Below are 24,079 nucleotides of genomic sequence, written 5' to 3'. Positions count from 1 at the left end.
CATGTGGGCGGGGTTAACCAAACACCGCTGTTGCCAAGGAAGTCCAAAAGTTTACCTCTGCCGATTCTTCTAAAACTTACATAGACTTGTCCGTTACCCCCAGACCACCCAAAAATAAAATGGTTGCTATGGAGACAGAACCAAGAGAGAAGCCGCCAGTTTGTAAATTGTGTTTTTTTCATGAATGTGTTATGTGCAGCTCTGACCAAGCGGAGCGGGCAGAAGGGGGGCATGAGGGGCGTGTAGCAGCCCCGGGAGCCGGTGAGGGCGGGGTCAAAGGGGGGTTGTAAGGGCGGGTCACATGACGCCACTAACAGCTTTGATGAACTCAGTCAGGCTGTTCTATGCTTTGACACTTTGTGGAGTTTGTCCAGACCACCGATGTTCTGTTTGTGGTTCGCAGTCAATTGCCTCCCAGGCCTTTCCATGGAACTGCAGAAGGAAGAATGTTTTAAAGAGGATTCATCCTGACCCAGAACACAGAAACAGAAATGTTTTTCTTTGTGCTTTAGAAACAACAGTCTGGGCACAGGAGACCTTTAACCCTCTAAAAGCTGACCTCAGGCGTCTGCAAGCATCACCTGCTAATGCCGGTGGGTTTCCTGTGGCTCCATAAGAGCAGCAAAGCTTTTAGTGAGCATTTGACTGACCCAGTTCTGCTTTTTCTTCTCCATTTATCCCAAAAATATTGGAAAAGCTTGAAAAGGATCCCCAGCATCCGGGACTCAGATGAAGCAGCAGGACTTCACCTCATTTTTCATCTTCTTTCTTCCCTTCACAGCCTAAAACTTTGGATTTCAGGTTTGATTGTTTTTGCTGCTGAACTTTTGTCTGTTTTTAGTAAATCTAACATCATCATCATAAAGTGGAACTCCTGTGGGTTAAAGTCAGACTGTGGTTCCATGAAATCCACAGAAAGAAAAGACAATTTTCAGTCAAAGATGTTGTGCTTTGTTCTAAACCAGGAGAACATTTTGGACCATCGTGTGACTCACCTCTGCAGAGATTTGCTCATTTGAATTCTCTTCTGCTCTTGGGTAGAACTGGTGATGGGAACCAGGAAAAGGCCCGTTCACACCGGGACGAATTTCGCCGGCGATTTTCGCCGACTTTTAACACCTCGTGACTAAACAAAAGGCACCAATGTGAGTGTGCACACCGACGCGAAAAAACGCCACGCGTCAAAGCGTCACTTTTTAAAAAACGCCTCGGGTTCGTTTTTTTGGTTTGATGCGCTGCGTCGAAATGTATTTGACCAATGAGAATGGTGCTTTTGCACACGTGTCTGGAGCTTCTGAAGTTCCAGTAAAACACAACTTGGGGGCGCTCAAACACAAAACTGCCTTGCTGAGCACACATACCAGCGAAGAAGATAGACGCTGAGTAGCGTCTACACTGCCGTGAAGAAATAATGACGGACATTCTTAAATATCCCTGAACCAAGCACCAGTTGGAGCTACTGGTGCTTGAAATATTCATGTTTTCTTTGTTTGATTCTGACAAGCGCGTAAATACTTGCTCTCTTCTTCTGAGTGAAAAGCGACTTTAAGAAGCGTAAAGTTGCGCAGCGCCACCTTGTGTACAGGAGTATTTCTGTTTTACATTAAGCGCCATCTAATGTCAGGGAATGAAATTGCATGTTCGCTCGGCTCATCGTCAGCGAAAATCGCCTGGGTGTGAACACAAAAAACGTGGCGAAAAACGCCTGGCGAATATTCGTCCCGGTGTGTACGGGCCTGAAGATGTCCTTTTCCGGTGACCGAACGCCTGATTACAGCCGGGCTGACGTCCAATCAGAGCACAAAAGCACATGACGGCGATCAGAGAACGGCCATGTTTACAGGAAAATGAAAGCTTTGGGTTTCAGCTGCTGTTTCCGTGGAGCTGAAGCAGCTGGAGGTTGAACTCCGTCACAAATGTGGACGCAGCCAACTTTACGGGAGGATGAAGTGGCTTCCACGTCCGGTCCATGGTGACGCGCGTCTTCATGGAAAACATCCCAGCGAGCTTTCTCTGTCAGTGAAAGAATTCAGGATCATGACCTCATCCAAGTTACTGAACCTCATCGTTACAGTTTTTTACACTAAAGTTACATTTCAAATAATTTACAGAATTCTTCTCCAGTGAGCAGAAATACCTCAGCAGATCTACACAACGTGCAGTGATTTGTCAACTACACATTTTTCACACCTCAGGTACACAAAAGGATTGTGAGGTCACTGATAAAAATGTTTTTTTTTTTTTGGCCTTGTAAATATTATTTCAGTTATTTATGTAAATCCTACAATAGCTTGTTTCCATGCAGAGCATTACTTGGTGATTTTTGTAATCATGAATCCTCTGTTTTGGATTTAATCCTTCAATCCGAATAATCTTGACCAGACCAGTTCATTGGTTTCCAAGTACATGTGAATGAGTGACGTCAGTGATCATAACCAGTTGTGTTCTCCGTGTTCAGGGGCACAACGTCAAAGCCCCGCCCCTCATTTGAGCGGTCTTTCGTCAGACAGTCAGGTGCGCATGCTCCATATTTCAAATGTTGGCGGACTTTGTTGACTCACAAAGGTAAGTTTGAAGCGAAACGGACTTTGTACGTTCATGTTGGCTCACCTTCTTAAGTTAGATCTCACTTAAAGCAGCTGCTAGCTAGCTAATGATGTATTTCCCTGCTAGCTAGCCAAGTTCACGGGCTAGCTAACTTTGCTAGCTAGCTACACAACGAGCTAGCTTAGCTAACTCTGCTATCATCCACGTCCTGTTTTCTGCCCGGAAATGCCCCATTATACTTGTCCTGTTTTACCAAAGCAAACTGGTAAAGTTCAAGCTGGAAGGCGTGAATCACGATACTTGTTTAAAAAAAAGTCTTGCTGCCCGCCGCCATGTCACGTGTCTCCCCCCCCCCCCCCCCCCTCACCGTTTTAGCATGTTTATTCTGACCCTAGACTTGGGTTGAACATACATGACCGCGGTCCAGTTTGACATGTTTCCGTTTTTGCTGCCATAAAAGTATTTGGACAAAAACGTGTCGGTCTGTCTGCGGCACTCAGGGTCACGTCGACGTGACACCGAGCTGACAGGTGAAACGTCACGTTTGCGCGCAGAAGGCGGGGCTTATGGCAGTAACCTTTACTTAACCAGCAGGTTTTATTAAATGTACACTTATTAAAACAAAGTATAACTGTCAGAACCTGAGGAGCATCAGACTTTGAAAGCGCTATTTTGGACAACTACAGGACACCTGGCCATACAGGTAATATTATCTTCACATCATTTTTAAAAATGTTCATAAAATAAAGATCTATCTTCATCGTTGAGTTAGTAGAAATTTGGTGATAAACATAGATGAGCTTTTTTTCAGAGCATGACACATGTCTGCCAATCTGACACAAGGTGAGACCAAACTAATAATGATGTTTAACTTTTCACTAAATGCCTGTGGTTTGGTTTGGTTTGGTTTGGTTTCAGGCCCACATGACCTGGATGGACGTGGAGAAGAGCTGATCATAGACTGGGGGATCTAATGATCATCATGACCGTATTTAAATGATTGTCCAGCCTTATAACATGGATTTAACCTGGGATATTTCATTGAAGGTCAAATATTCTCTACAATTGGGATTTTTTTCTAAGGAGAAACCAGATGCAAATTTTTAACTGTTTTCTTAAATATATTTTACTGTCTTTATTTTTAAATGATTTATAGTCATTGATGAATTATTGTTATTTTAGGAGCTTAATGTGATTTAAGTTACAGCTTTTTTACTGATTTATTCTGTTTTTAGCCCCAGTGTTTTCCTCCCATCAGGACCGTTCTCACTGCAATAGTTCTGCTCTACCAACACAGTTTCTGTCCCATTGTCAGCTCCTGCCTGGGGGGCCATGTGCCGCTGTGTGCCCAGGCCAGGGTTGTGGTGTCGACCCCCCCCGTCTCAGGGTCAGCCCCTGTGAACCATCATGTTGTGTAACACAAAAGTGTCATGAATGTAGTTTAAATTGATTTCTCTAAATTGAGTTTACCTCTTTCTTTTTATTCTAACATTTTTCCCCAACTTTTTCTTTTTGTTGGAATCTATTTATTCTAATTGCATCTTATTTATTTTCTCAGGATGTCAGCTGAGAAGCAGTGGAGGAGGACTGCAGATTTCTCTGGTCCATCCCAATGTGACCCAGGACAACCAGGACCCTGCATGTGTGCGTCACTATGAGGAGACGGAGGTTCTGGAGGACAGACGCTTGTCTTCTACTCATGGTGTCATCTACACGGATGCTGTCAGATGAAGCTACCTTCATGAAATTGAAATGTACGTTTGAAGTATTTTTAAATTCTACACTGCTTTACTTTTGAGGTTGATTAACATTTAAAAATACTTTGTTTGGAAAAATGTTCCTAAATTTAAAGTTAATGTCACTCCAAATGTTTTTCAGTGTCGTTACAAAACCCTGAAATACCAACGATCACATCCTCCAGGTGAGGAAGCACTCGGGTGGAGGAAGAGTGAGAATGAGAGCACATGGAGGAGGAGGAGGCTCCAAAATCCACATCTGGAGAGGTGGAGGAAGGAAGTTCACCTGCAGCCAGTGGAACGGTGAGGTTACAGGGAGCAGAGGTGAAGAAGGTGGAGGAAGGTTCAGGTGTGACCACAGCAAAGGTGTAGCAGACCGGTGAGAGCAGCCATGTTGGTTCAGGGACTGATGCAGAGGAGGAGGCAGCAGAGATGAAGATGATGAGGTTCTGTTTGGGACCAGGAACGAATCCGTCAGAGGATCAGATCATGGAGGTTCTGGAGATCCATGCAGATGGAGACGTTAGAGGGGAGGAGCAGGGATGGTGGTGATGATGCTGAGGGTGGAGACACCAGCAAAGAGGAGGTTGATGGGTGTAGAGGAGGAGGACATGAGGGTGGAGGATGCAGAGGAGGGTTGGATGGATGATCTGCTGTAGCGCCCCCTACAGGAAGCTGCTGAATCTTCACATGCAGCATAAACTCTGCTGTGAAACCCGGTTCCCAAGCAGAACCGGAGATCATGTTTAGATTTCTATTTTCTCCAGCACAGCTGATAACTGGGTGGTGATGCTGAACACCACCCCCTCTCCATTCTCTCCTCCCAACCCGCCTGCGCCTCCCTCTGCCTACCTACCTCAGTTTTGACATCAGTTTGTTCTATTTTTAGCTGCGTTCAGGGGGGGGGGGGGGGGGGGGGGGTTGACAGAGTCCCTCACACGTGGGTGGATGAGGAGGAAGAGGCGGGAAAACGTGCTGGAATATTCATGTGAAACAGCTGGAGTGTCACCGGAAAGCCGCGGTTCTGGAGGACCGGTATCAGGAAGAGAGCAGCAGAGACTCCTTCAGTCACTGACATGAGGTCCGTCCAGCCTTCATCAGAAAAAAACAGCCGTCTCCTCCTCCTCACAGACGATCAACCAAATGGGAAGTTTTCCTGCTTTGATTGGGGACTGAAGGATCTCCGAATGTCAGAAACCTTCTGTTGCTGTGAGGTGAGGATCCCAAACTGTCAGAAGACGAGAGAAGTTTGCAAAGGAGAAACCAGAAGTACCGACACATTCAGCAGAAATCCAGCCATCATGAAGACATTCGGAAAGGAAAAACGGACGCGTCAGATTCAACAAGGCAAATAAAAACAAGAAATGTCATTCAGAAAAACCAAAACAATGTTTTTTTAGTTAAAGGAAATCTTCAATCGTTAATGTAAATGAGGTTCATCAGGAGGTTGGGATGTGGAGGAACAGCCCCTTTTCTCCGCATCAGAACCAGCTGGTGTGACGTTAAATGGTTGAAGTGTTGATGTCAGCGACATCTTTGGTGTTGAAGTCCATTGAGCCGCGTGTGAGCGTGCTGACCGTGTGCACGCCGTGAGGATCATTTGGAGGACGCTAACACCGATGCTAGCAGCACAAAGGCTGAACGGAAGCCGGAAACATCTTTCCTGTGTTGATCCCTTTCTAGGGTTCAGAGCTGAGGTTCCCCACAGTCATGGTTGCGTACAACAGGTCTTTCCAGAACCACGATCCCTGTCCGGCTGTGAAGCCAAACAACGTGGAGCCGGACGGCTCAAAAAGCCTCAGAATGTTTAATGCTTAGCTCGTTTTTCTTTCCTACGCTCACAAAGAGAAACAAACCATTATCTGGATCATGAGGTGACTTCAAATCCTTTCATTTTCTCAGAAATGAATAGTGCGTCTAATAGACAAATTCTGGTTCTGACCCGGAACAGATTTCCTGTGGAACACGGCGCTCAAAGATCTATCCAAATGTTTTTTCTATGACTTTCATGAACTGCAAAGCTGCAGCGCTTGATGGATTGTTGCATTGTGGGTACTGTAGTCAGGAGCTTGGCGGATTGATGCGTACTTGAACAGATCAGTGAGGATATTGTTTAGTATTTTAGAGAGTAGACAGTAGTTTTAGTAACTGCAGCGTTGTTCTCTCTGCAGAGAAAACATGAACGGTTCACTGCAAAAAACGTCCCATTGACCCCACAACAAGTCGCCTGCTTCATAGCGCCTCTCGGCATTCTGGGTAGTGGAGTCAAATTCTGACTGTTCTCCTGAAAACTTCAGCCATGTCAGCAGAAAGTCTGTGTTTGAGGTTAAAAATGAGATCAATAGTAGGAAGAGGCAAACAGTATGAGTTCTGGTCTGGTTCTGGTACCATCTTCTGAACCTCCTCTGGAGTGTTCCTGTCACTTTACCTGTAAATCATTGTGTGAACAACAGTTCTCCTCTGAGCCAGAACCAGGACTGTGACCCGCCTGGTAAAAAAGGAGGGACGTGTTGGTGAATAAAGAAAAACCATCAGCTGAGTTTCCAAAAGTCAACCTTTGGATTTATTCCAGCGCCTCAGGCACAGTGAACAATACAAACGTACAGTTTTACAAAGAAAAAAGCCTCTATCGAATGTTTGGCATCACTGGACCTGCATGCACACGGACATCCACAGACTCCACCCCACCGGGTCAGCCGCCCTGCTGGACTCCATCATCACCGGCACCAGCACAGCGGACAGGAACCCAGCTCTACACAGCAATGATAATGCAATGAGAATCAAAGGCACTCGAGAAACTATTCACCGGCTCAGCCGCTGGTTTCATTCTGCAACCAGGACACCAGAGGTTCTGCTGGATGATTCTGACGTCTGGTTCTTCCTTTGGAATCAGAGAATCCATACCTGCGAAAGCGAGAAGTCCTGAACATACCGAGAAGAAACACGATTACACTCTGTACAGGGACTATAGAAGACGCTCCTAGAGCTGTGGCTACACTCCACCAGATACAGTATCTACAGAACGGTTCATGATGGGCCGTCCAGAACCGCATGGATGCAGTCAGGAAGCAGGTTCTCTGCAGCTCTGACTCAAACTGGATCAGTGGAGACGCATGAAACCGGTCCAGCACCGGCAATCCGAAGAGGGTCATCTCCTGCTGACACGAAGCTGCTGGGTCTTCATCAGAACCACCTGCTGGTTATCACAGTTCACATGCTACAGTTTGGTTCCACAACTAACAGAACTCTGTGGAACCACAAGACAAATGAGGATTTAAAAACAGAAAAGAGCAGAACAGTGAGAACATCGGAGAGGCCGGTTCTGCTGCCGGTTCTGCTGCCAGAACAAGCTGCAGAGCTCAGCAGAAGGATGAGAGCAAAGGAGCAGCTTTGTAACGTTTGGACGCCTCAAAGGAGGTGAGGAGGAGCTGCTGTCCCCGAGGGGTCCGGATCCCCCTGATGAAGGAAAACCTCTGCAGATGACATTTGGACAACAGAACTGTATCGGGTCCATTTCCTCCATCGTGACTCCCGGTTTGGGCTCCTTCTGTTGAGATTTGGGTCGTCTGGTTCCAGAGCAGCTTCAGTCAACAGACCTCCGTTGCTCCGGCTTGTTCGTTCCTTGAAGGTGGTGCAGTTTTGGTAACCATGAGGCATCGGCTCTGAGCCGTGTTCTGTGCTGCGAGGACTGCTGCAGATCATGGAGACGCCGTTTCTTCACAGATGTGAACAAACACGCAGGGAAGCTGGTTCTCCATCTCCATGCTCATCTCTTTCTGCTTCTGTCAGAGCATGAAAGGAGGAGGCGACCACTGAAAGAGGCCGTCTGGTCCGAGGCGTGGTTGGAGAACGTGGTTGGAGAACTTTGCTACGTTTTCTGTTTGCTTGATCCAAACCCGCTGGAGGGTTCGGTTCTTCTGGGTCATCTTTGCATGTGGCTGAAAGAGCAACACCCCTCCCCGCCCCACACACACAGTCGGCAGTGAAAACCAAACCCATCCTGGAGGAGCCATGTGACCCCCCCCCCCCCCCTCACAAAGTGCTCTGATCAGCTGTGAAGAACTCCCCCTCCTTCTTTTTCCTCCTCTTGAGCCGGTGGGCTCTCCAGCAGACCGTGGCCACCAGCAGCATCAGCCCCCCCGCGCCCAGCAGCCCCACGGACACCACTTTGGTCCGGAGCAGCGTGTTGAAGGTGAACGTCACGCCGGTGCCCGCCATGCCGATCACCAGGGAAATGACGCCGAACGGGAACACGCAGCGGTACCAGGACTTCTCCGTGCCCCCCGTGGCCTGGGCCAGTCTCTCCAGAGTCAGGTGGGACTCCAGGGGGTGGAGCTGCCCTCTTCCCAGGCTGCCCCCCCCCTCCCCGCAGCTGTTCAAACTCTGGTCCTGGGGGAAGGAGCTGGACTCACTGCTGTTGCCACAGTCCAGGTCTGGGTGAAAGACGGAGGAGGGGGGCTGACGGCCGGAGGAGCAGCCCATCCTGGAGCGCCGGGTACGGATGCACTGGGGGCTTTGGGGGGGGGTCCCTCTGTGCGCTCGCTAGAATTTCCTCCAGCAGGAGCCTGCAGCCAGAAGGACGGAGAGGAGGGAAGTGAAGGAGGAGAAAGGAGGAGGACATTCAGACAAAGACGGGAGAAGCAGACACTCACCCTCCATGTCTGCGTGCGGCGCAGGCTGGTCCTCGGAGCCGCCTGCACGACCGGTGTGTGCGGCGATGCTGTTCGGCGCCTTTATGGCTGTGGAGGAGAGGGGGAGGGGCTGGAGGGAGCCTCACATGAGAGGACGGTCTCTGATTGGTTCCCTGCTCAGATTGGCTCATGGAGGAGTGGTGGCTTGTTGCTCATCTCATCCATTCAAAGGTTGCTGACAGTGACAGGATGTCATGGTGTAGCGCCCCCTTCAGGGTCTGCCGCTGAAGCAGAACCCTGTGTCCTCCTACTGCACCATGAAAGGAGCAGGAGGTGCAAAGAAGGTCAGACCACAGTGGACTTGGGTCAGGTCAGAGTTCAGGATCCACTCGTCTGAAAGAGACTTCTGGACGAGCCGGGATCCCTGGAGACTGGATCCCTGGAGGTTTACTGGTTTCAATTTCAGCAGCTCCGTCTTTGTAGTTAAAGGTCAGGGTTTCCTCTGACAGTCGAGAAACTCTCGTCTTTAAATTCAGTCTGTCAAAAGCTTTAGAACTTCCTCCTTTTTCAAGTTCAAGCTGGTAAAGTCCATCAAACATCTTGAAATGTTTCCAAGGAGCAGGAAAGGCTGCCTCTGGAAGACTGGAAGAATGTTGAATGGACCCAGGAACCAACATCTGGAATCTGCTATTCATCTGTCAGGAGGGAGGAGCCACGTCAGCTGTCTGTCAAACATGAAGGGGGAGTGTCATGGTATGGTTGCTGGATCCTGGTGTTGCACAGAATAACACGCGTCTCCAGACCTGAAGCCCAGTGAGCTGGTTCTGATGGTCTGACAGTAGAGAGAAGCTCAGACATTTCTGGGACCGTTCAGCTGTTCCATCTGCATGCAGGAGATGACTTTGATGAAGTAAAGTTTTTTTTCTTCTAGAAACGAATTCCAGGATTTCCAGGATGATTTGTTCCAAAGCACAGATCTGGATATTTTCCAAAAGTATCTGGAAGTATTGGACTGTTCCTGCACTTCTGACTTGTTGGTGTCCCTGTATTTCAGCTTCTGTCTTCAGTTCTACCAGGCGGGTTCTACAGAACCAGGATCCAGGTGATGGTCTTTTTACCGCCTTTGTGCTGGACTGGGATGCAGCTCTTCACTGGTTCCAGTTTAACATGATTTTAGGACATTTTGTGAACAGAATCCTGGAGAAATGGTCCTGTCAACAACACGCAGGGATCAGTTAGAAGGATTTTTGGAACACAAATCCCAGAAGTGAAGCTGAAGGAGCTCAGCGCTCTGTGCGAGTTGCTCAGGAGAGGAAGCTGGCGGGGTCACACACGCAAACGTCCAGGAGGAGGGAAGTGGGCGGAAGCACGAGCCCAGCGGACTTTGGCATCAGCTGCTACCAGATGGGTCTGACTGTGAGGCTCCAGCCTGCCTGCTGAGGACACTCACGCCACTTCCTGTCCACCCAGCAGCCTTGGCAGGCGGGAAAATGGAGGCAGGTGCAAAAGCCTTCTCATGAGGCGATGACTCATGCGGTTGTTGGTAACTTCAGCAGCCATTTTAGCATCATCACACAGGAGAGTGGTTCTGCTACACAACACTGATCCCCGTGTTGTTTGTCCACATCGAAAAACCCTTTTTTGATCCGACAGTCCTGTGAGATAACTCCTCCCAGCAGCCTCATCGTCCAAAATGCTCTGTGTTCATCTCCCCTCCAGCAGGTGGCAGTATGCTCTCATTTCATTGGTTTACCATCCACCAGTACATGTAAGGAAAAGGAGCTGGTGGCTGTATAAAAGTAGAACTCTTCTAGAGATGAACACCTGTGTCATGTTGTCCTTCAGTCTGTCCCTAGAGCTGGGGGTATTCCAGGAAGCAGGTTATGCTAGCTCCCACGGTAAGTTTGAGGCTAAGGAAGTTGATAACCTCAGCTTTGGGTTCCAGAAATGGAGGTATGTTTCAGGGTATGTCTAGTTGCCATAGCAACTCATGCTCTGAACATAACCTGGTCCAGAGCAGGTTTAGTTGAAGGTTAGTTTGTTTTCAGAGAGGTGAAGCAGCATGGCGTGTCCATTTGAAGATGATTTAGTGGATGAAGAAGCTCAGATAATACTTTTAATTTTATTTTTTTATTCATTTTTTAAATTTTACTTTGATCTAACTTAACTATTTGCTTTAGTTAAGATAAATCGTTTTTTAGTTCAGTCAACTTAAAAATAACTCGTAGTTATCAGACATTTATTTTACTTTCATTCAAATTAATTCAATTAAGTAGGTGTAACTTTGGTGCTGCTGTTAGATCGGCACCGCAAGGGATTGTGGGATATCATTCCCTTTCCCTGTCTGGATGGATTTGGGTTTAAGTGTAGCTTTTTGACCAAATGTGTTTAGTTGTTTAGCTGTTTTACTGTGTTTTGCTTAGTTATTTATCCTGTTATGTTTAATTCTTTCTGCACCATGAGTGAGAGCACCACTATTGCACAGCAGTGTGATGTTAAAGTTGGAGAAATGGTAAATGATTTCATGTTGTGAATCCATTCAGTTTAATTCATTTTATTGTTATAAAAATGAGAATATATGCAGCCTCTAACTTAGACATATCAGAGTTCAAAAAGTACAATTAGTTAAGATGGAAAAACATTTAATTGAAATGGAGTAAAATGACATTTGTTTAGATAAATATGTAAATTTACCCAGAGTAAGTAAGTTCAGGCGGATTTCAGCCAGAGTTCAGGGTTAAAGTCAGGGGAGTTTAAAATAGGGCTGTGACGATAACCGCATCACCGCACTTTCTTTTTTAAAGTTCAGCATATGGTGCGTGATTGGGACTATAATAAACACATTAAACACGTTCATCTTTGCTGATAATTTACTTTCTCTGCTAGTCCTGTGTTCAGACTTCAAGGGTTTCTATGGGAAACCTTTTATCACTCTTCTCCTTCTCTCCTTGTGCACCCGCCTGCGCGCGCACGGCTGTCCCTGTCTCTTACAGAAAGCACGTGCGCACTCTACTTACACACACACACGTCGCTGTTTCAGAAACACACATCCTCATTCCACCAAAAAGAGGCTTTTGTCTTGCGAGGAAATACGACAAATTTACTGCGTTCTTATTAATTTCCATTACAAGCTGTGTGCGTTCTTGAATGCGCGACATGGCCGCCCGCTGGAGGATTTTGTGTCGGGGGGGGGTATTACTGCTCTTAGTCACTCTGCAACACCAAACATGAACGCGCGCTGTTAGATTTCCATGAATATCACTACATGTTTTGTTTGGGAACTATTTTGTGCAGCACAAAGTTACGTGTCTGTATGAACAAAGGCGGAGCCTCCTGCCCCGCGTTCTTCATGGGTGTCAGGCTTCATGGCTACCAGAAAGGTGACAAAGTGTCTGCAGTCTGTTTCTTACTGGGCAATATCTAATATTCTGAGAAGATGTCTCTACCAGAGAGCACAGGTGAAGGCTCACCTGTAGCTAGAGAGCAGAAGAATCAACACACACCCCCAACACACGTGTGTGCGCGTCTTCCTCCTAGTCCTACACAAGACGCACCACACTCACAGTCACAGCCAATCTATAACACCTACATGGTTAGTTCATTAGTTATATAGGTAGTAGTTAGTTGTTACTGTTATTTGTTAATAAAGAATAGTACGCTGTAATTATATTTATTTCCGATGAAGCTGCCGGGGGATTTTGGGTTTTATTTTTTTTTCTTTTCTGCAGAGGTTCTGAGCTGCGGTTCTGCAGTGACAAAAAGTTCCTAACAACCTACTTTGCAAATGGGATTTGTATTTTAAGACCTGCTGCGATGAAACTTGTTTTTGGTGTTCTTGTAGCATTTTTGTGATGACTTGTAAACAAAGTAAACATGAAATCTGTGGGTGAGGATTTCTTAAATCGTTGAGAATCAGGAGCAGATGGAAATGACGTTTGAAAAAGACTATTTGTGGCATAGAAAACACGCTGGGCGGGGCCACAAGCTCCATGCCCCGCCCCTTTCTGATGCAGACAAATGGATCCATGAACGTTCTGTTCTCCTGGCCTGAGCTAGAATCTGGATCAGAACCGGACGGATGGATATCGTTCATCATTTTTGTGGAACTGCTAAAGTGAGGGGCTGGAAGGTAGCTGGAGAGTGTAAACAGAGAGCTCTCAGCAACGGGGAAGGGAAGGGGCGGGCTTACTCCATGCCAGCAGTCCCGCCCACAACTCAGAGGTGAATTTCTAATAGTTTCTGCAGAGCAGCAGGAGTTTATGTCCTAGAAAAACACAAAACAGACATAGTCTTTTACCGTCTCACAAAGAACACCAAGATCTAAAGAAAAACCAAAAAAAGCATTCAGTTTGGATACGACATCCCAGACTCACCATGGGGGGTAAAAGAGACAGTTGTGGAGGAGGCTCACTCAGCCCCCACCTATCAGCCCCCACCTTTAAGCCACTTTCTGCGGGTTCTCCTCTCTCTACTCCTCCTCAGCTGCTGATAGACCATCAGCAGATCCTCTGGTGTGAATGGCGGTGGGCGGATCCATTTGTGCATCTTCAGCACAAAGCTCCTCTTTGTTACGGCAGCCCAGTAGAAGATCTTTCTATAGCTGCCGTCTGCTGCCCCGCCCACATCCTCACATCTCTGTTCCACTGTGCTACAACGTCCACGCGAGCAGTCATGGAGGCCTTTTCCGCGCCACACTAAAGGCAAATGTCAACACATGCTCAGCCTCTGAGGACGGCCTTACAGAGACACTGTCAAAGATGGAGAACCCAGGTTCCCGAGTGACGGCTCTTCCCCAACAGAACAAAGGTTCCCCAGTGACGGTTCCTCCCAACAGAACAAAGGTAACCGAGTGACGGTTCCTCCCCACAGAACAGAGGTTCCCGAGTGACGGTTCCTCCCAACAGAACAAAGGTTCCTGAGTGACGGTTCCTCCCAACAGAACCCAGGTTCCCGAGTGATGGTTCCTCCCCACAGAACAGAGGTTCCCGAGTGATGGTTCCTCCCCACAGAACCCAGGTTCCCAAGTGACAGTTCCTCCCAACAGAACCCAGGTTCCCAAGTGACGATTCCTCCCCAACAGAACAAAGGTTCCCAAGTGACGGTTCCTCCCAACAGAACCCAGGTTCCCAAGTGACGGTTCCTCCCCACAGAACAAAGGTTCCCCAGTGACGGCTCCTCCCAACAGAACCCAGGTTCCCAAGTGACGATTCCTCCCCAACAGAACAAAGGTTCCCGAGTGACGGTTCCCCCCAACAGAACAAAGGTTTCCGAGTGACGGTTCCTCCCCACAGAACAGAGGTTCCCGAGTGACGGTTCCTCCCAACAGAACCCAGGTTCCCAAGTGACGGTTCATCCCCACAGAACAGAGGTTCCCGAGTGACGTTTCCTCCCAACAGAACCCAGGTTCCCGAGTGACTGTTCCTCCCCACAGAACAAAGGTTCCTGAGTGACGGTTCCTCCCAACAGAACCCAGGTTCCCGAGTGACGGTTCCTCCCCACAGAACAAAGGTTCCTGAGTGACGGGTTTCTCCCAACAGAACCCAGGTTCCCAAGTGAGGATTCCTCCCCAACAGAACAAAGGTTCCCGAGTGACGGTTCCTCCCAACAGAACAAAAGTTCCCGGGTGCTGGTTCTTCCCCACAGAACAAAGGTTCCCGAGTGACGGTTCCTCCCCACAGAACAGAGGTTCCCGAGTGACGGTTCCTCCCCACAGAACAGAGGTTCCCGAGTGACGGTTCCTCCCCACAGAACAGAGGTTCCCGAGTGACGGTTCCTCCCCAACAGAACCTCGGTTCCCAAGTCACGGTTCCTCCCAACAGAACCTCGGTTCCCAAGTGACGGTTCCTCCCCAACAGAACCTCGGTTCCTGAGTGACGGTTCCTCCCAACAGAACCCAGGTTCCCGAGTGATGGTTCCTCCCCACAGAACAAAGGTTCCCGAGTGACGGTTCCTCCCAACAGAACAAAGGTTCCTGAGTGACGGTTCCTCCCCACAGAACAAAGGTTCCTGAGTGACGGTTCCTCCCAACAGAACAAAGGTTCCCGAGTGACGGTTCCTCCCCAACAGAACAAAGGTTCCCAAGTGACGGTTCCTCCCCAACAGAACCCAGGTTCCTAAGTGACGGTTCCTCCCCAACAGAACCCAGGTTCCCAAGTGACGGTTCCTCCCCAACAGAACCCAGGTTCCTGAATGACGGCTCCTCCCAACAGAACCCAGGTTCCCGAGTGACGGTTCCTCCCCACAGAACAAAGGTTCCCCAGTGACGGTTCCTCCCCACAGAACCCAAGTTCCCGAGTGACGGTTCCTCCCCACAGAACAAAGGTTCCCCAGTGACGGTTCCTCCCCACAGAACCCAGGTTCCCGAGTGACGGTTCCTCCCCACAGAACAAAGGTTCCCAAGTCACGGTTCCTCCCCAACAGAACTTCGGTTCCCAAGTGACGGCTCCTCCCAACAGAACCCAGGTCCCCGAGTGACGGCTCCTCCCAACAGAACAAAGGTCCCCGAGTGACGGCTCCTCCCAACAGAACCCAGGTCCCCGAGTGACGGTTCCTCCCCACAGAACGAAGGTTCCAGAGTGACGGTTCCTCCCAACAGAACCCAGGTTCCCGAGTGACGGTTCCTCCCCACAGAACAAAGGTTCCCGAGTGACGGTTCCTCCCCAACAGAACCCAGGTTCCCAAGTGACGGTTCCTCCCCAACAGAACCCAGGTTCCCAAGTGACGGTTCCTCCCCAACAGAACCCAGGTTCCTGAATGACGGCTCCTCCCAACAGAACCCAGGTTCCCGAGTGACGGTTCCTCCCCACAGAACAAAGGTTCCCCAGTGACGGTTCCTCCCCACAGAACCCAGGTTCCCGAGTGACGGTTCCTCCCCACAGAACAAAGGTTCCCCAGTGACGGTTCCTCCCCACAGAACCCAGGTTCCCGAGTGACGGTTCCTCCCCACAGAACAAAGGTTCCCAAGTCACGGTTCCTCCCCAATAGAACTTCGGTTCCCAAGTGACGGCTCCTCCCAACAGAACCCAGGTCCCCGAGTGACGGCTCCTCCCAACAGAACCCAGGTCCCCGAGTGACGGCTCCTCCCAACAGAACCCAGGTCCCCGAGTGACGGTTCCTCCCCACAGAACGAAGGTTCCAGAGTGACGGTTCCTCCCGACAGAACCCAGGTTCCCGAGTGACGGTTCCTCCCCACAGAACAAAGGTTCCCGAGTGACGGTTCCTCCCCAACAGAACAAAGGTTCTCAAGTGACTGTTCCTCCCCAACAGAACCCAGGTTCCCAAGTGACGGTTCCTCCCCAACAGAACAAAGGTTCCCAAGTGACGGTTCCTCCCAACAGAATCCAAGTTCCCAAGTAACGGTTCTTCCCCAACAGAATAAAGGTTCCCGAGTGACGGTTCCTCCCCACAGAACCCAGGTTCCCGAATGACGGTTCCTCCCCACAGAACCCAGGTTCCCGAGTGACGGTTCTTCCCCACAGAACAAAGGTTCCCGAGTGCTGGTTCTTCCCCACAGAACAAAGGTTCCCGAGTGACGGTTCCTCCCCACAGAACCCAGGTTCCCAAGTGACGGTTCCTAGAACAAAGGTTCCCAAGTGACGGTTCCTCCCAACAGAATCCAAGTTCCCAAGTAACGGTTCTTCCCCAACAGTATAAAGGTTCCCGAGTGACGGTTCCTCCCCACAGAACCCAGGTTCCCGAGTGACGATCTCTCCCCACAGAACAAAGGTTCCCGAGTGACGGTTCTTCCCCACAGAACAAAAGTTCCCGAGTGACGGTTCCTCCCCACAGAACAAAGGTTCCCGAGTGCTGGTTCTTCCCCACAGAACAAAGGTTCCCGAGTGACGGTTCCTCCCCACAGAACAAAGGTTCCCGAGTGACGGTTCCTCCCCACAGAACAAAGGTTCCCGAGTGACGGTTCCTCCCCACAGAACAAAGGTTCCCGAGTGACGGTTCCTCCCAACAGAATCCAAGTTCCCAAGTAACGGTTCTTCCCCAACAGAATAACGGTTCCCGAGTGACGGTTCCTCCCCACAGAACCCAGGTTCCCGAATGACGGTTCCTCCCCACAGAACCCAGGTTCCCGAGTGACGGTTCTTCCCCACAGAACAAAGGTTCCCGAGTGCTGGTTCTTCCCCACAGAACAAAGGTTCCCGAGTGACGGTTCCTCCCCACAGAACAAAGGTTCCCAAGTGACGGTTCCTCCCAACAGAACCCAGGTTCCCAAGTGACGGATCCTAGAACAAAGGTTCCCAAGTGACGGTTCCTCCCAACAGAATCCAAGTTCCCGAGTGACGATTCCTCCCCACAGAACAAATGTTCCCGAGTGATGGTTCTTCCCCAACAGTATAAAGGTTCCCGAGTGACGGTTCCTCCCCACAGAACCCAGGTTCCCGAGTGACGATTCCTCCCCACAGAACAAATGTTCCCGAGTGACGGTTCTTCCCCACAGAACAAAGGTTCCCGAGTGACGGTTCCTCCCCACAGAACAAAGGTTCCCGAGTGCTGGTTATTCCCCACAGAACAAAGGTTCCCGAGTGACGGTTCCTCCCCACAGAACAAAGGTTCCCGAGTGACGGTTCCTCCCCACAGAACAAAGGTTCCCGAGTGACGGTTCCTCCCCACAGAACAAAGGTTCCCGAGTGACGGTTCCTCCCCACAGAACAAAGGTTCCCGAGTGACGGTTCCTCCCCACAGAACAAAGGTTCCCGAGTGACGGTTCCTCCCCACAGAAAAAAGGTTCCCGAGTGACGGTTCCTCCCCACAGAAAAAAGGTTCCCGAGTGACGGTTTCTCCCCACAGAAAAAAGGTTCCCGAGTGACGGTTTCTCCCCACAGAAAAAAGGTTCCCGAGTGACGGTTCCTCCCCACAGAACAAAGGTTCCCGAGTGACGGTTCCTCCCCACAGAACAAAGGTTCCCGAGTGACGGTTCCTCCCAACAGACCCAGGTTCCCGAGCGACGGTTCTCCCCCACGGAACAAAGGTTCCCGAGTGACGGTTCCTGTCAACGGAACACAGATTCCCGAGTGACGGTTCCTCCCAACGGAACCCAGGTTCCCGTGTGACGGTTCCTCCCCAACAGAACAAAGGTTCCCGAGGGACAGTTCCTCCCCAACAGAACAAAGGTTCCCGAAGGACAGTTCTTCCCCAACAGAACAAAGGTTCCCGAGTGACGGTTCCTCCCCAACAGAAAAAAGGTTCCCGAGTGACGGTTCCTCCCCACAGAAAAAAGGTTCCCGAGTGACAGTTCCTTCCCACAGAACAAAGGTTCCCGAGTGACGGTTCCTTCCCACAGAACAAAGGTTCCCGAGTGACGGTTCCTCCCCAACAGAACCCAGGTTCCCAAGTAACGGTTCCTCCCCAACAGAACCCAGGTTCCCGGGTGACGGTTCCTCCCCCACAGAACAAAGGTTCCCGAGTGACGGTTCCTCCCCACAGAACAAAGGTTCCCGAGTGACGGTTCCTCCCCACAGAACAAAGGTTCCCGAGTGACGGTTCCTCCCCACAGAACAAAGGTTCCCGAGTGACGGTTCCTCCCCACAGAACAAAGGTTCCCGAGTGACGGTTCCTCCCCACAGAACAAAGGTTCCCGAGTGACGGTTCCTCCCAACAGACCCAGGTTCCTGAGTGACGGTTATCCCCCACGGAACAAAGGTTCCCGAGTGACGGTTCCTGCCAACGGAACACAGGTTCCCGAGTGACGGTTCCTCCCAACGGAACCCAGGTTCCCGTGTGACGGTTCCTCCCCAACAGAACAAAGGTTCCCGAGTGACGGTTCCTCCCACGGAACAAAGGTTCCCAAGTGACGGTTCCTCCCAACGGAACAAAGGTTCCTAGAATAGAACAGGAACTCTGCCAATCATCCCTTTGGAAGCTCCGTATAGGTTGTTGGAGCCATTTGTTTTTCTGTTGTTTCTGTCACACAGTTTGTTCTCAAAGGGCAGAACTGCAGCTCCAAAAGGCTCCAACAGAACCCGCTCTTATCATGGTTTCAGTCTGTGTCAAATAAAAACTTTCCAGCTGTTGATGTGTTTTCTGACGTTCCTGTAAAACTTAAACTAGGTTTCTGCTGCCTAGAACATCATCTCCATCCATCCTGTGTGGGTCTGACGGTGCTGATGGGCGGAGTTTGGGCTTCTATGGTTTTTTGACAGACGTCATGACTCCGCCCATGAATTTAATGAAGATGGTTTTGTTGGGTTTGTGCTTGTAGTGTTGCTGCAACAACGGATGGACTGTGTGTGTTTAAAGTGTGTGTGTGTGTGGGGGGGGTTCTTTCCCTTTATTTTATAAGTAGTAAATCGTTGAGTTTACAGAAGCTTTTAGAGGCCAAGTTCAGCTCCAGCAGTGAAGTTGAAGGTGAAGTCCTGTGAGTTTTTACAAACATCGTTCTGTGGGCGTGGCCTTTCTCTGGGGGCGTGGTCATAGCTGCACTCAGGAACCATTTTCATTGGTTTAACCTCTCAATCCATCCACTGAGCGTCTATTCGTCTTTGGTAAAGCCTAACATGGATTTGAACCTTCGGTGTTCCTAGGTGGGACACTCCACCACTGGTGTTAGCTACACAGCTCTCTGTTGATGTGTTTGGGGTTAGAGCGACACCAGCACAGCCGTGACAGACAGGACGGGGAAACTTTCTGACATGTTTGCTGTGCAGAAGTGAAACGTGTCAATGTGTTGACGACAGTCATGTGATTCTACAAACATCCGACACCCCTACTGGTTACCATGGAAACCAGTCTTGATAACTGTGCTGCTGTCTGAAGAAAAGCGCCCCTGAAGTAGAGTCCCAGACTTTTCCTACTGTTGAGGTAAACGGACCAGGAATTTAGTCCCCGGAATCGTCTGTCTGGTCCTGGATTGGTCAGAACCTGCAGTGTGGATCCAGCAGCCCATTCCTGTGTTTCATGTAAACGGGCCAGAACTTTCGTGTCTTCACTCTGTTCAAACCTCCTCCAGTGTGACTGAATCCTTTGTTCGTCCAGCATTTGCAGTGGAGATCAGCTTACCTTTTCTGAACCGCAGCACCTGTTGGATGAGGGTTCATGGTAACCAGGGGGCGGGGCAAACGAGCGCCATTAACCTTGGAGGACCTTGTTTTTACCACATGAGAGGAGAGCACACGTGGAACTACAGATGAACTATTGATACCTTTCTGGAGCCGTGTCACCGATAGGACCCATAAGAAATGAATTAATGATGCTTTTCATGCAGGGAGGGGCCAAAAGCCTGTCCAAAACATGTCTGAAGGCGTGCAGGTCCTTCCTAACAGAACCAGAACCCGGCTTTCTCTGCTTTGGCTTTGAAACGTCATTCTCCTCCTGGCTCAGGTTTTCTCCTCGTCTAACAGAAATGTGTTTATCCGTCGTTGTACTTCCTGTTTGAATCAAAGATGTGTCATCTGCAGAGCCGTGGCCAACTCCCTCTGAACCCCCCAATCCCGGTTTAGTGCAGATACAGACCCTCTGGGTTCCCCAGGAAGGAAGAAACCAAAGGAAGACATGCATGGGTGTGAGCATGCGCCGTCTGCATGCTCACACCCATGCATGTCCCAGATGTAGACCCAGAGTCCTCAGAGGACTTGGAGGAGGGTCCAGCCCTCAGGTGGGTCAAAGCTGAGGATCATCTTCCAGGTTCAGACCTCAGACTGATGACCCCCCCCGGAGCATCAAACAAACGTCAGAATGACACATAACTCTTGGTGTCAGACCTGCAAACGCTTCACGTTTTCAAGCACGCTGTCTTTTTCCTGGAGGTCCTGCGATCTCTTCATCATCCGGGCGGCTTCCATGGAGGTAAAACGTCCCACACAGACATGAGAACCCCTGGACTCAGATGGAAATCACACATCAGAGATGTGCCTTCACAGAACGTTCTGGCTGTGACTCATGCAGGAATCCTGTAAAAGTCCTCCAGACGGCCCGGCAGAAGCCGGAGGCGGGAAGCTGAGAGCATCTGCAGGTGAAGAAGCTGAAAACACGCTTCCATGTCAGAGATCAGGAGTCTTCTTCTGCTCCTCCCTCACTTCTTCTCAGGTCCATCGGAGCCGTTTGGCCTCCTTCCAGAAGCTTCCATGTCTGCAAAAAGCTTCTTTTTCACACTAACTCTTCATCAGGGATCCTCCTCTGGTAACGTGATTTGATGTGTAAGTCAGCTGTCCATGTCAAATCCTGTGGAGGAAGAGGAGGTCTGTCATGATGACCCATGTACCTGCAGAACGGTTCTCCTGTTCTGAAACACAGACGGTCCCGCATCCACACATGAAGACCTACTGTCACTTCAGGCTCCCGGTGAGCGGCAGGAGCTGGAAACAAGTCAGACATGGAGGTGGGAGGTGGGTGACATCTTCTGTTACTAAAAGACGTCAGTTCAGGCTTTTGAAGGCGGTAACACAGCGACCCCTGGTGGCTAAAGCGTTCACTGCAGGTCATGGCTCCTCTGTTTTCCACACTTCATGTTGAAATGCTGAACGTTTCCCTGTTGGTGATGCAGGTGGAGGGAAAACAGAGTTTTGGTTCTTAACACAAATGTGAGCTTTGAGAAAATAAATTATTTTAGACCAAAAACTGACCTGCCAACACTTGATCCAACATCAACCGCTGGAAACCTGAAAGAACCTGGAAGCTGTTTGTTTTCATACAGACGCTACATGAAGGTAATTTTGGAGCCAAAGTGCTTTGATGCATGTTTGCATCAGTCAGTGTCAATGGCTTCAATCTGCTGAGTGGAATTCTGTCATGACGTCTTTGTTCTACGTCGAGATGTTTTCTAAAGTTTTGGATCGTTCCGGGTTCTTTGAGGTTGGTTCACCTGTTTCTAAAACACTTGTGACTTTGTAGAAAGTGTTGCTCAGGATCCCCCTGGATGATCGTACGCAGTCTGAGATCATATCCTCTGTCTTTTTCTCAGATTTGTTTCATGGTCTTTTCTGGTTATTTAGCATGAATGATCCTGGTGATGGTCAGAGGGACCGTAGGCGTGAACTGGCAGCTACGCCTCTACCATCACCGAGTATGAATGAATGATGGACATATTGTAAGCGCTGGAAAAGCAGATAAATCCAATTATTATTATAATAATTTAGAGTAAATGTCTGCAGAAAAAACAAGAGAAAGATCAGGAAGAAGAAGAAACATTTTCACCATTTCAGGACCTTTTTACAAAACCTGGTTTAAGACTTAAAGGTCATTTAAGCAAAGCCGTCCTGTTTGGAAGCCTCCACGCCCTGAAACCGTCACCTTCTCCCAGGTAGATTCACCATGAAGACATCCGACCAACACCACCAGCAAACAAAAGACAAGCTACTGAACTTTACAATGAAGATCTGAAGAGGAAAAGGAACCTCAGCTCAGCTGGAAACACCTGCAGCAGGTAGAACCGACCAGGTTCCATCAACCTGGAACCATCCAAAACCTGAAAACACGGAACAAACTCAGTGATTAATGAGAACCTTTACTGACATCTAGAACAAAGACCATGTGAACGTCTCACCCTAAAGAATTCCACTCAGCTGACCTAAAGCAGAAAGATGGATGGATGAAGGATTGGATGATGTTTTTAGAAAGGTTTCTTGGTTTGTACTTGAGAGTAAATCCTTCATTCCTCATCTTCGTATCCCATGACGACGTTCACTGTTTGCGTACACAAAGGATCTTTGGATGTTCACGTTCTCCTAATCATCGTCAGGAACCGTTCCAGGTACCAGAGCAGCTGTAAACCTTTGGAACAGCAGTTTTCCTCTGACTGCAGGATCTTTTTTAACAGCGGGGGGCAGCAGCGCTCCACTCAGAGGGGGGGCTGCTCTTGCAGCTCTGCTGAGCTTCAACCCCTCATGTCCACACAGCTCCAGTCAAAGCTTCACTGACGGATACAGAATGTCTCCCAGCAGACGGTCATGAAGGAGTGACGGAACCGTTTTCATCTACATCGTCCTGACTGACGAGTCTGGAAGATCCACCAGGATCTACTCCAGTAAAAGTGAGACCATCAGCATCTGCAGTGTTGGCTTTGTCAGAAGCATCACAGCAGCAGAAGTGAAGAAAGCAGAGCTCAGTGGTCCTAGAAGGTCAGACTCTAGAACATCAGGACATGAACTGAAGAAAAAACGACGTCCATAAGGCTGATAACCAAAAGACCTCCAGGAAAAGACCCTTATTGGACATACTTCCAGGAAAAGACCCTTATTGGACAGACTTCCAGGAAAAGATCCTTATGGGACATACTTCCAGGAAAAGACCCTTATTGGACATACTTCCAGGAAAAAATCCTTATTGGACATACTTCCAGGAAAAGACCCTTATTGGACATACTTCCAGGAAAAGATCCTTATTGGACATACTTCCAGGAAAAGACCCTTATTGGACATACTTCCAGGAAAAGATCCTTATTGGACATACTTCCAGGAAAAGATCCTTATTGAAAATACTTCCAGGAAAAGATCCTTATTGGACATACTTCCAGGAAAAGACCATTATTGGACATACTTCCAGGAAAAGACCCTTATTGGACATACTTCCAGGAAAAGACCCTTATTGGACATACTTCCAGGAAAAGACCCTTATTGGACATACTTCCAGGAAAAAATCCTTATTGGACATACTTCCAGGAAAAGACCCTTATTGGACATACTTCCAGGAAAAGACCCTTATTGGACATACTTCCAGGAAAAGATCCTTATTGGACATACTTCCAGGAAAAGATCCTTATTGAAAATACTTCCAGGAAAAGATCCTTATTGGACATACTTCCAGGAAAAGACCCTTATTGGACATACTTCCAGGAAAAGACCCTTATTGGACATACTTCCAGGAAAAGACCCTTATTGGACATACTTCCAGGAAAAGACCCTTATTGAAAATACTTCCAGGAAAAGATCCTTATTGAAAATACTTCCAGGAAAAGACCCTTATGGGACATACTTCCAGGAAAAGACCCTTATGGGACATACTTCCAGGAAAAGACCCTTATGGGACATACTTCCAGGAAAAGATCCTTATGGAACACACTTCCAGGAAAAGATCCTTATGGGACACACTTCCAGGAAAAGATCCTTATGGGACACACTTCCAGGAAAAGATCCTTATAGGACACACTTCCAGGAAAAGATCCTTATGGGACATACTTCCAGGAAAAGATCCTTATGGGACATACTTCCAGAAAAGACCCTT

At 48.9% G+C, this 24,079-nt stretch overlaps 1 protein-coding gene and 1 long non-coding RNA gene across 14 annotated transcripts in view; one reads left to right on the top strand and one right to left on the bottom strand.

The window, feature by feature from the left end:
- The first annotated feature begins 410 nt into the window (after positions 1-410).
- Positions 411-24,079, top strand: part of LOC144988063 (uncharacterized) — a 46,639-nt gene continuing 22,970 nt past the window's right edge. Inside the window, exons 1-6 of one of the 13 annotated variants that reach the window (XR_013651823.1) lie at positions 411-2,565; positions 3,186-3,250; positions 3,359-3,390; positions 3,466-3,934; positions 4,106-4,301; positions 4,426-4,586. This is a non-coding gene — a long non-coding RNA (uncharacterized LOC144988063). Of the gene's footprint in view, positions 3,984-4,105; positions 4,302-4,425; positions 4,587-24,079 lie in introns of all 13 variants that reach the window. The other 12 variants (XR_013651821.1, XR_013651822.1, XR_013651828.1 and 9 more) reach the window with 12 other exon arrangements.
- On the bottom strand, positions 6,820-14,150 carry LOC144988062 (transmembrane protein 100). The gene is made up of 2 exons (XM_078938156.1): positions 8,936-14,150; positions 6,820-8,848 (listed from the first exon to the last, which is right to left on the bottom strand). Exon 2 carries the CDS (start codon positions 8,763-8,765, stop codon positions 8,316-8,318), a length of 450 nt encoding a protein of 149 aa, XP_078794282.1. The 5' UTR covers positions 8,766-8,848; positions 8,936-14,150; the 3' UTR covers positions 6,820-8,315.

Source organism: Oryzias latipes, chromosome 19 (assembly GCF_053564925.1).
Source record: "Oryzias latipes strain Hd-rR chromosome 19, Olatipes_Hd-rR_3.1".
NCBI lineage: Eukaryota > Metazoa > Chordata > Actinopteri > Beloniformes > Adrianichthyidae > Oryzias > Oryzias latipes.
The sequence above is the reverse complement of the archived record's forward strand: the minus strand, read 5'-3'. Positions and strand labels throughout refer to the sequence as shown.